This window comes from Apostichopus japonicus, chromosome 17 (genome assembly GCF_037975245.1).
Source record: "Apostichopus japonicus isolate 1M-3 chromosome 17, ASM3797524v1, whole genome shotgun sequence".
NCBI lineage: Eukaryota > Metazoa > Echinodermata > Holothuroidea > Aspidochirotida > Stichopodidae > Apostichopus > Apostichopus japonicus.
In genome coordinates, this window is record NC_092577.1 from 13086440 (window position 1) to 13099219 (window position 12780).

General features: G+C 37.9%; 1 protein-coding gene across 1 annotated transcript in view; it reads left to right on the top strand.

Moving 5' to 3' along the window:
• Nucleotides 1–7548, top strand: part of LOC139984946 (uncharacterized) — a 46740-nt gene extending 39192 nt beyond the window's left edge. Inside the window, exons 7-9 of the mRNA XM_071999100.1 lie at nucleotides 2648–2683; nucleotides 3767–3802; nucleotides 6257–7548. Of these exons, the coding sequence (XP_071855201.1) occupies nucleotides 2648–2683; nucleotides 3767–3802; nucleotides 6257–7323 (1139 nt within the window). The 3' untranslated portion in view covers nucleotides 7324–7548. The remainder of the gene's footprint in view (nucleotides 1–2647; nucleotides 2684–3766; nucleotides 3803–6256) is intronic.
• Nucleotides 7549–12780: the final 5232 nt, after the last annotated feature.

The following is a 12780-nucleotide window of genomic DNA, read 5'->3' on the forward strand; positions in this document are numbered from 1 at the left end:
AGAGGGAGTAAAAGCAAAACGCGAAGACACCGGGAAGAGAAAGAAGAACAGTGACATCATTACAGCGCTGAAGGGTAGCCAGTGACGGATCAATGATTTCGTAAAAGTGTGACTCACCCTACCCCTTACACCGACAACTCCATTTTTTGACGTTTCCATTTTCCTCTGTCACTAATGATCTATATATATATACTATATATGGTCTATCATAACGCGTGTGTAGAATTGTGCTATGAAACCAGCTGTGGCTGGTCTCGAACTCGACCGTGTCGTCGGGGAACATGACGCATTTTGGGATGGGGGCAACCGCCCGCCCCCCCCCCCCCCATTTCAGCATTTTTTTAAATGATATCGCTAAGTAATTTCAAAATAGAAAGTGCTTAGAGGCAACTTACAAGGCATGGGAAGTGTCATTTCCAGCGATCTAGGAGACATTTTCGGCCAAAATTTGCTTGTACGCTTCGCGCCAACCTATGGTGGCGCTACGCTCAGATAATTTGCCTACAGGCTTCGCCCCTCCCTTGGCAAATTCCTCGCTACGCGCCTGTTCGAATTTGTAACGCAAACAGCAGATATCACATCATATCAGTGAGCATGAAAATGGCGTTCCAGGATGAAAAGCCTCAAAACTGTCCGACTTGCCTGAAAAAATAACCAAAAATTTTCGCGCGCGAAGCGCGCGTTCAACGTGTTCATGTCAATATCATATAAGCAAGCATCGGTTATTACATCGCATGCCATCATGTACCGTACGGTCCGTTCAAATTGCGCAGTATACCGCGGGATGCTAATGTAAACAACGACATGTCTCATGTAGATGTATAAAAAGCATGGAGGTCCAATTATGTCAAAACTCTTTTACATTAGTAATGGCGAATTAGGGCCTACACCCCCGCCGCGCAGTGGTGGAGCGTCCATATGGTCGGGGCGGATGCCCCCTGACGGACTCAAATGGACTGCTGGCGCCTTTTTCAGCTCTTTACCACTTTTTACTTATTCTAGATTATTGACTTTTTTATTGCGCTCTCATCTACTTATTGACATTTGTCACATTTTGTTGGTGTAATTTGGCGATGAAACCTTATTCTTCGTTTATCTGCAAATTAGCCAGGCCCGGAAAGGGTCATTTCCGGCGATCTAGGGAGTATCTTTACTCAAAAATTTTCTGTACGCTACGCGCCAACCAGTGGTGGCGCTCCGCTTAGATAGTGTCGAAAGCGCCCCTTCAGACCATTCTCGCCACTCCTGACCAATACCCCTATCTCCGCCACTGCCGCCGCGCCTCCTACGCCTATGCGTGTAGTGTTCGGTTTCGGAAATATCTGCTATTTTTTCATTTCCTTCAACCAAGTTTTATGATAGCCGTTATAACAGGTTTTAATATTTGTACACCAATAAATTAACTGTGTCTGAATTTTCGAAAATTTCTGACCAACATTCTACATCACACTTCCCTCTACTCGTGCAATTTTGACTGGTCTGTTAGGGGTTGAAGGATGTTTTTTCTATATTGGTTGTCCATATATGAAATTTTGTACAACATTATGGGTATGTTTTGAAGTGAGTTTATTCACGAGAAATGTGAATTTTCAAATTCTGAACAAATATGGGGCTTAAAACCTTGCAAAGTGGGGCTGATGGGTATTGTGGTCCGCGACGTAGAATCACCTACAAAAGCAAAGACCCACAGGAGATGCGATCAGGTCGAACATGATGTGTGCCGGGTTGACAATCTTCAAAAAGGTTATGGATGGAAAAAAAAAAAACTATTAGGAAATACTTGGTTCTCAGGCAAAAAGTGTACATCTGGTTGGTCATTTCAAGCCCGAGAAGTGCCGTTTCCGGTGATCTGGGGGGTTTCAAAACAAGAAATTTTCTTGTACGCTGCGCGCCAACCGATGGTGGCGCTCCGCTTAGATAGTAATTCGCGCCCCCCGGGTTTGAAAATCCTGGATACGCGCCTGATAACACTGCATTTAATGTACAGTTATTCCAATTTTAAAGATGAACCCGACCAACACGGACATTATGCACAGTTATGCTAGCGATGTGCAACTGCAAATTATCCGGTGATGACAATGTGTGTGTTTACAACGATATATAGAAGCTGCAAATGGATTTTTGTCTTATCAATGCAATACTGTTCATACAAAGAGGCGGCTACATGTCACATAAAACAAATGAGTTCGATGAATTGTTCATGAAGTTTTACGTGAACGATGGTTGCATTCATGTTAAATGTTTAACCTTTTGAATAACATTCAACAAGTGAGATCATAAGGTTTTACTTCATGTTTCTCTGACATTACTCTAGTTGATCCAAGTTTCGTAAGGATGCAAAATAATGACTTCTCTTTATAGTAAGGACGATTTATTAGTTGGGTTTTGCATGGACTAAGTGTAACATTTTAGACAAATAACTACAATATGTATTGCAAATTACTGCAATACTTTGATAAGAACGTCTTTTCTCAAGTAATGTTACCCGGTAATGATATCTATTTTGTTTTGGACTTTTTCAGTTACAATTTAATAATTCGATCATTCTAACCTCACATAATCTTTCTACCACTGATTCCCTTCCTTTACCTTATTAATTCATCACAAGAGATATTATCATGGTTCACGCTTATTTCCTTTACCTTAGAAACCACGTCAAGTGGAGCGACCAGTGCTGAAAAAGGTACGTAATGTGAATGCTTTCGAAAGAGCAAGGGCGGCAGGAATCTTAACTATGCATGAACAAGATGAATGGTTTAGCAGCATCGTGTGCCACATAATTCACATCCACGTATTACTTATGAGTATAGCTTGTATGTCGTTAGACACTGGAACAATACTATTAGCTACGTCAAAGGTCCAGTTCATTAAAGACACCAACATAACAAAACATCCCAGTTGTCCATGTGAACCAAGCGCAGTAGCATCGCACGAAAAACTATCGCAAACAGAAGCACGCATGTCGTTGGTACAGTTATTGTTTTGGCTTTGCTATGCTAAAACCATGTTGTGATTCCAGATTAAAGTTTCATGCAAACAAAACATTGCATTAACAATGCATTAATGTCGTTTTAACTAGGCATAACACTGCATTACATTTACAGTTGAGGCAATTTTAAAGATGAACCCGACCTACACGGACACTATGCACAGTCATGCTAGCGCATGTGCAATTGCAAATTATCTGGTGATAACAATGTGTGTTTTTACAACTATATAAAGAAGCTGCAAATGGATTTTTGTCTTATCAATGCAATACTGTTCATACAAAGAGGCGGCTATATGTCACATAAAACAGAAAAATTCGATAAATTGTTCATGAAGTTTTACGTGAAAGATGGTTTCATTTATGGTAATTGTTTAACCTTTGAATAACATTCAACAATTGAGACCATAATGTTTTACTTCATTTTTCCCTGACATTACTTTAGTTGATCCAAGTTTCGTTATGATGCAAAATAAAGACTTTCCTTTATAGTAAGGACGATTCATTAGTTGGGTTATGCATGGAGTAAGTGTAATATTTTAGGGGAAATAACTACAAATATGTTTTGCAAATAACTGCAATACTTTGATAAGAAAGCCTTTATTCAAGTAATGTTACCCGGTAATGATATCTATTTTGTTTTGGACTTTTTCAGTTACAATTTAATAATTCGATCATTCTAACCTCACATAATCTCTCTACCACTGATTCCCTTCCTTTATATAATTGATGCATCAGAAGAGATACTATCATGGTTCACGCTTTTTTCCTTTACCTTAGCAACCCAAACAAGTGTAGTGATCAGTGCTGCAGCAGGTACGTAATTGGAGTAGTTCGTTAAGTGTTTCAATACCAAACGTGTAGGTGGATGAAGTAGTTTTACCAATCAATATGGATATGCTCAGAATGCTTGCATTCGTATTATTTAATGAAAGCTGCCCACATTTATATTATTGTAACACTACATCAAATTAATAACTACAGAGGGTTCCAGTTTCCAAGTTGACCTATTCCTAAATGAACCTACTTTATATGCAAAAAGGCAGAAATTCAGAGAAAGGAAGTTCGGTTTTGTCTCGTTGTGGGTCCTTTTTTCTTAGTATCTCCCAGTGGGCAAAAGTTAACCACGCAAACTATACTGTGTGGCTGTAGAAACATTATTAGTACCCTTGGTTATCTATTAACGTGGGCTAAGAAATATCTCAAGATTCTGTCTAAAGTCATTTTTTTAATGATTTTGCGCAACCTGTTTGAATAAAACATATCGACCTGGGGGAACATCCCTCATTGTGCTTGATCCAGATCGATGCTTGATGCATACATAACAATGTATTAACAATGCATCATTTTTGCATCACCTAGGCATAATACTATATTAAATGTACAGTTGAGACAGTTTTGAAGATAAATCCGACCAACACGGACACTATGGACTGTTATGCTAGCGCATGTATAACTGCAATAATCGGGTGATGACTATTTACAACTATATAAACAAGCAGAAAATAGATCTTTGTCTTCTCAATGCGCATACTGTTTATGCAAGAATCGGCATTGTGTCACATAAAACCAATAAAGTCGAAAAATTGTTGATGAAGTTTTACCAACGATCCTGTCATTCATGGTAATTGTCTAACGTACCAATGTCATCAAAAATTCAGACATTAAGTTTCAGACACATTGCTCAATAGTACTGACGAATCCTTCTTTTTGGTCCATACAAGTACTGGGTGTAATTTTTAAATGCTGTACAGAAATGTACGGAAATCATTCGATTGCCTTCTTTAGGGAAAATAATTAAACTATTTTTTGGAAATTACTGCAATACTTGAATTAAATAAACTTTTTAAGATAATGATACCTGGTTATGATATATATTTTCTCTTAGTCTTTTTCAGTTAAAATTTAATTATGATTTGATTTCTAATTGACATCATATTTCTACCTCTGATTTGCTTCGTTTACTTTTATAATGCACCAGAAGAGATATTATCATGGTTCTTGCTTATGTTACAATTACGAATATTTGGAGATAAACCTTGTACTGTCACGGGTTCTGAAGGCGTAACGACTTGTATTATCTTTAATATGACATATGCACCACGAATTGTTGTTCCTAAAATGATCGTGAACAGTTTCTAACGTGACCTTTTGTAGAGAATGTATTCTCTTCATGCCAAAAACAAAGTGTCGAGTATGGAGAAGACTTAGTACACGATAATTGTTATTGAAAAACAACCTCATGAACCCTTTGCTTACTTTAGTTAGTTAACCAGACAAAGCGTTAATTTGTAATTTGGTGATAATAATTTAAACTGCATGCAAGACGTGAAGTATATTTTGTCTAATTATCATTTATATACATATATTTGTTTGACATTGACAGTAATAAGTTCCAAAAAGCCGCAACACTACTTTGTTTTTAAATGGCAAGTGCAACTACCTAATAGAAGATGCCATATTTTTAATTTTTATTTATCGTCTTTGGACAATTAGGACAATATTAATTTGAAGGTTCTCCATTGTATGGATTTTAATTCACAGACCAGTATGAACTCCCTCAAATTGATCTAGCGGCAAAGATACCAGGATTGTCTTTGTCAGCGGAGACAAAATGCTACCATTTTCTTGGCATTATCAGAACCGTATTTTGTTTATACAAGTGCCTTTAATGTGGATTTTTGTTTTTTTCATGGTCACTTAAAGTTTTTATGTGGCATAATTTGAAATTAATATCTCTTTTGCTTTTATCAATGAACCCCAAGTTGAGGATGGCAAATGTTGTCAAATTGAGGAGTAAAAGCTGTTCAATGAATTTGGAAACTTGATATTAAAAAGTCGTTGTGGGTCATATTTTGTTTATTTGTTTTTTTACCCAGTACGGTCATTTCACATTCCTTGAAAGTCATTTCATCTTTTGTTTTCAAGGATAAAATACTTTGACCTCCATTGATCTCGGATAACATATGATCAACAGATAAAACCGTTTATTACATGTCTTCTGTAAGAAGTGTTTAGTGATTTTCAAGAAGAATTGAATAAAATAAATTGAAAGCCGGAGTTATCTTGGTCCGTAACATTCTATTAACGATGACGTTGACGATAAAATTATGATAATGACAATGATGAGAGGAAAATGCCGATTTGGTCGATAAAGACGATAAAATTGCCGATCACGACTACAGTAAATGTGACTATGACAAACATGAGAATTTTTACAGAGTGAAACATACTTATCATTATTTTTCATTTACCAATTGCAATTTTCAGGTGGACCACCAACGATGACTGGCCGTGTGATTTCCGGTGTGGTTGCTTTCAGTTTCCTCGTAATAGGTTGCGTGTCGATAAGTTTCTATTTTGTTTGTTACATTGGTGACAAAGAACACTATCTTCGATTCTTTGGTCATATGTCTTACCGACCGTCACTGGTTTTAGCCCCACTTATTGTTTTTCTTGCTGCGTGTAAGACGCCAGAGAAACCGTATACATCATGGGAAAACGTGTTTGTATTTACTGAATTAAGTCGTGAAATTAAAAAGAAAGCTTTCACAACCAATAAGTGTAAGGCAAAGTTGAGCACATGTTTCATCTATCTTTTAGTACTAATTCTGGTTTGCGGGTTCAAGCTTGTATTCTTCCTTACAACACTAACTCAGTGTGGCTTGGTCTTTTTGATATTTTGGTTGATTTCTGAGTTTCTTGGAGTTTTGTTTTTCGTCTCGTTCTGCTATTTTCTATACCTGCAACGCCTTGTAATTCAGGTTGCACGCAAGAAAGCCAAATGTTTTTTTGAAAAAAACGTTGGCTTTTTCAAAGTTTGCAGTACGGAAATGAACATTTTTTTTCAAGAATATCACCCGTTAAGAAGTCTAATGCTGCCATTGATGTATATATTTCTGTTCGAATCAACCTTCGGAATTGTGATATTCCTTACCTGGCATTATAAAGATGTAGATCCACCAAACGGAACATCGTCCCCTACAGTACAACCATACTGGTCAATCACAACTCCTGTGTGTCCAATTAACTGCCCGGCTATAGATTTCAATCATTTAAAAAGCTCCATATGGTACAATATATGGATTGTGTCCAGACATATAATGACAATCCTTTTACCCTACTGGTCCGTTTCAGGAATGGACTTGAAATACATTTGGGATGATTTGAGGACCGAATTATACTTCTCATACAGTGAAAATCATGACTCATTCCGAAACAAACTCACTGTTTACATGAAAGGATTGCATCCCGATACATCAACCTATACAGTTCTTAATATTATTGTACCATTAATGGCTCTTGCCGCTGGTATATTTACTGTCGACCAATTGTAAAACCTTATTTTGATGACAATTAAGTATAAAGCATTTGACAGCTTCTCTAAAATGAACTAAATCATAGAAAAGACAAAACCGAAAATAAATAGGAAAGTCATAACCAAGATAGGTGGATGGGTAGATGGATTAATGAATGGGAAGAATGGGTGGATCAACGGATGGCTGGGGAGGATGGGTGGGATGGGTGGATGGATGAATTGATGGATGGATGGATTGATAGATAGATGGATGGATGGGATGGGATGGGATGGATGAATAGATGGAGAGACGGACGGCTGGATGGGCTAATGGATGGATGGATGGGTGGGATAGGTGGGACAGGTGGGATGGGTGGAACGGGTGGGATGGGTGGATGGATGGATGGATGGGTGGGATGGGTGGATGGATAGATCGATGGATGGACGGCTGGATGTATGAATGGATGAATGGATTTGGTGGGATAAGTGGAACAGGTGGGATGGGTTGATAGGTGGATGGATGGCTGTAATTGATGGATAATTGTATGTATTTATGTGTGTATGTATGTGTATATGGATGGATTGATGTATGGATAGATGGATGAATGGATGGCTGAAGTGGGATAGGTGGGATGGATGGATACATGGAATTGATGGATGGAATTGATGGATGGATGGATGGATGGATGGATGGATGGATGGATGGATGGATGGATGGATGGATGGATGGACGGACGGATGGATGGATGGATGGATGGATGGATGGATGGATGGATGGATGGATGGAGTGATGGTCGGACGGACGGACGGACGGATGGATGAATAGATTGATGGCCAGACGGACGGACGGACGGACGGACGGACGGACGGACGGACGGACGGACGGACGGACGGACGGACGGACGGACGGACGGACGGACGGACGGACGGACGGACGGACGGACGGACGGATGGATGGAATCTAAATTTTGTTTTCGTTTTCACACTTATACCTGTAAACATATTTTGTTTTCAATAATTACATGTTTTTCTATACATTTGTTTATTTTGTATTTAGATTTGAGTAATTTCAAGTGACAACCTGATGACATCAATTTGATCTTTTATTCGATGCCGTGGGTGAGAGTGGAGTTGAGGTTGGGGTTAGAAAAAACAGTGACCGATTTTTGATTAGTACCCATTGCTTTATAGCTGTCATCGTGTTCAATATATATACATTGAAAAACATTTAAATGTATTGAAGCATTGAGACTCTATAGCTGCAAATCGGAAATTACCTTTTATATCAAACTGCGCTTTCCTTCAAACAAGTCGTATATAATGTTATCAATATGTTTGCTTAAGATTATCTGTATAATGGCAATAAGTATTAAGCTGAGTTTTCTTCCCAAGATAACACTGTGCTTTCGAAATATGTAAGTGTTTCCTAATTCAAGTTTCTCAAGTCTCTGATTGTTTATCTATTGTAGTGACATATTCAAATTGAGTTCATTAGTTCCAAATCATCTGTATTATATTTGAGTGAATATATTTATTTCTAGTGCCAAGTTATGGTCGGTATGAATTGGTCAAACAGATTCCTTCTAGTGTATATTAGTAGTTTTCAGCTAACGGTCCAGGAAAAGTCTTTATTTAATGGTTTAATAATGCAGTGCTAGTGATACTAGTTATACGGCGATTAAAGTTTCTTTGACAATCGAAGCATTTCAACTTCCACCATCGGTATTTGTAATGTGCCAATCGCAAGGCTCAGGCACTGTATAGAGGTGTGCCTTCTTTCAAAGGTAATTGAAAAGTGACTTTAGTTTATAACTGTAAATAAGGTAATCGTGAAGTCTTAATATATTAAACACATTTTCAATAGAGAGTATGTGTACGATTTGAACAAAAGGAATGTTAGATAGTTGGGGTATTAGTATCACATTAAATCAGTTTCTCTTTTTCGTTAATGTTATCCATGTTTCTGTAGACACAAACGTTTTTTTTTTTGCATAGAAAAAAAGTTGTTATTTATCACGCTTACAAATTTCGTTTAGTCTTTTCTTGTCGTTCATAGTTTTGAAGTGTGTGGGTAAAACTCCTCAGTAAAAATCAAAACATGTTGCCCTATACACGACGCTAACGTTCAACCTTGGAAATTTACATTATGCCTCACTTAGTAGTGAAGTTCGGCATTGTTAATCAAAATTGAAAATTAGAACATTGTTCAATATATTTTTCATAGTTTTAAAATAAAGAATTAATATGATCTCATCGCTTAAATAGAGATGATAAGATATTGTAGTTTGTTTTGTCAGTTGGGCCATATACAGCTGTATCATAGCAACATCTGCCATGGTCATTGTTAATTTTCCTGAGTAGCTACTCTCGGGGGGGGGGTCATCTATGGTGGGGTACCCTATTCGGCATATCGGTTAACATATGCCATTAATAGCATACGCTCAGTTTCAATGTCATTGTATTCATCTAGTCATTAGCTGGAATCCCGTTCTGTTCAATTTAGCAACAACAACAAAAACTTAGCATTGCGTATATGTTTAATACCTATAACATTCTTCTTTGTCTTGGACTTCACAGTGAGCTCAATTCATTGCGTTCGAGGTAGTTGCCCTTAAGCCTCGGAGAAGCTTTAACATGTTCTGTTTTATTTTGAGAGAATATAAATCACATGGGTCTACTCTAAACATAGTTAGTTTCATTATATGTTATTGTCCGAGTGTGTCTCGCCCCACATCCCCTATTACGATTTATATCCGAATTAAAGAACCAAAAAATAACAGAACATTCCCAAGGAGATTTTTAAAATAGGTCAATTAATATGTTTAACATCCGGGTATGACATGGTCACCGTTTATGAAGCTATTGGACGTTTGCGAAAGCAAGAGCAAGGAGGATTTTTAGTCATGTATTAGCCTAGAAAAAAGCTTAAAAATGGGATCACCAACACAACATTTTTGCTTTTGAGACACTCTAGTAAACGAAGTGGAGCAACAGGTCTGGCGAGCGAGACCCATTACTGAGGCGTCGAAGAATCTAGGAGCCCAATGTTCCCTGTGAGGGTAAGTCCAACTTAATATGTAGTTAAATCAAGCTAGAATAAATGCTAACACCTCAAGACAGTTGCTAATCAACAGGACACATTAAAGACACCTCACTTACCCAAATAATTACATTCATACATGTATTACTGCAAGTGCTTCATTACTAAGTACCACCCCATTAAACTGCATAACACCCTTATCTTGATTTGTATAAAAGTCCAAAACTTTGAAGTAAAGAGCAAGTTTTTGAGATGGAATAGTTAAGTATTACCTGTCCCATTTAAGTCACGGTATCATCAACAATAGAAACACTCTTCTAGCGCATATACCCAAACCAGTCATCGGTTTCATTTATCACTCCCTTCCCACTGCCATATCCTCCACTTCCCCATCTGTTACCTCTCTTCCACTAGTCACACTTTGTTACAGCTTCCCACTGTCGTTGGTGTTCTGGTTTGCTTATTAATTCGCAGTGAACAATTAAAGCTAGACCAAATTTGTTCTCAACCCCTTTCCTCTCCCCAAATTGTAAATAGGCTTCGCCGGAACTGTGGTATTATATTTATCATAATTGATTTATTGAGCAACACTTTCTTTTTGATGATATGATCGTCTGATTTGTTCGGGTACTACGCAATCAATGTGAAATCACTCTCTAAGTAGACATTTATTTGTTCCGTTCGAACTGAATTTAGTTTAGAAAGCAGTTACTCTACGATGCTAAGCAGCTTTTTATGTAGGTAGGAGAAACCTAGTGGCTTAGTACTTGCACTTTTTGTCGGATGGCTATTCATATTACAGTTTTCTGTATATATAAATATATACATAGTCCACGTGTAATCCAGAAGAAAATATGATTAAACAACAGCAGAGAAATAAGGTATAACTCATTTATTGACAATGTTCACAATGGTTTAAGACCAGCTTCCCTATCTTGTGATTGAAGCAACGACTTGTTTGCAAGAAGCCGGCAGAACTTTGTAGGAAATATTCGTTGTAAAGTTGGTAACGTCAGTGCCTGTGTGACTTGGGTAAAATGCTCCTTTAAGGAATATTACTCGCTAAGAAATAACATGCTGCCAAGGATGTATGTACTGCTTTTCGAATCCACCCTCGGCCTGTTCGTATTTGTGACCTGGGATTACAGCAAAAACGCAGACCAATCAGGTGTTGTCTCGGCAATGACAGAATTGCACTGGGCATAAGAGAATCCTTTCAGTCAGTTTAGGTGCCCCGCAGCTATAGATTTCATCCATTTAAAAAAAAAAGTCAATATGTTAATGTGCGATACATGATAACGTTCTTATTACCCTAGTGGTCCTCGTTTGGAATGGACATACATTTTGGATGATCTGAAGATTGAGTTGTTCTTACCATACTCGCTGTAACACGATATATTCTGGAAAAGATTTATTCTTTTTGTGACACCAATTCACCCAGGTACTTGCTCTTGCCTCTGGTATATTTACTGGAGAACCAATTAACAACTTATTCTGCTCTTACAACGATCTTTGCAATCACAAGCAAATCTATACAGCAATATGTTTTATATGACGATATGAGTGTACACGAAACAGTCATCTAATAGCAGTATATTCTTAAACAGCTAACCTGAAAGAGAAACAAATTTAATAATTGGTCAGGATTTTTTAATTTGGTATGGTAAACCAGGGGATATCTTAGACATCCCTAAATTGAAGAGAACGAACGGACATACACTGACATGCAGGTGAGGACACCGAACATAACAATGTTACTCAGTAGATGGAGACCAGTCGAGATAAACTGAGGTTAAAATGAGACAAAAAAAGAAGGTTTAGGAGTAAATTACATGCACATTTCACATAAAAATAGCACTAGATTTGCCTTATTTCTGATTGGACGAACATTTAAAAGCAACAGCGCTGCATTTTTACATTACCAGGGTTTTCGTTAGTAGCCGGGACCCGGGTCAAATGACCCGCCTACTTCACTACCCCAGCCCCCCCCCCCCCGTTCCTACGCCCTTGGTCGTAATGTTTTGTTCATTCACTTTCACATGAGAGTAGTAATTTCCTAATCAGACAGGATGAATATTTGGTACATATCTCCGAAAGTCTGAACATCCTTTTTATTTCTTTGTTTGGATTCTCCTGTTTTACATGTGTTAACAAACTACGCATGAAGCTAAGTGTTAAAACTGTTTAAAAGCAAACATAACTGCTTTATATTTGTACTAGTTACCACACCCTGGAGGACTTGTCGATGTGAGTGATAAATTCTACCAAGCTGAACACTGTTCAGATTAGATGAGAGCTATTCTCCTGTTATTGTGCCCGTTCGCAAATTTGTCCACGAACAATACCAGATCTAACTTCTCGGACTTCAACGACAATCGGACACTGGCTGTATTAACGCGGCCGTTTGGCACTTTGGCTACTCAGTCATGAGGAAGTTTTCACAAAAAATTCAAAACT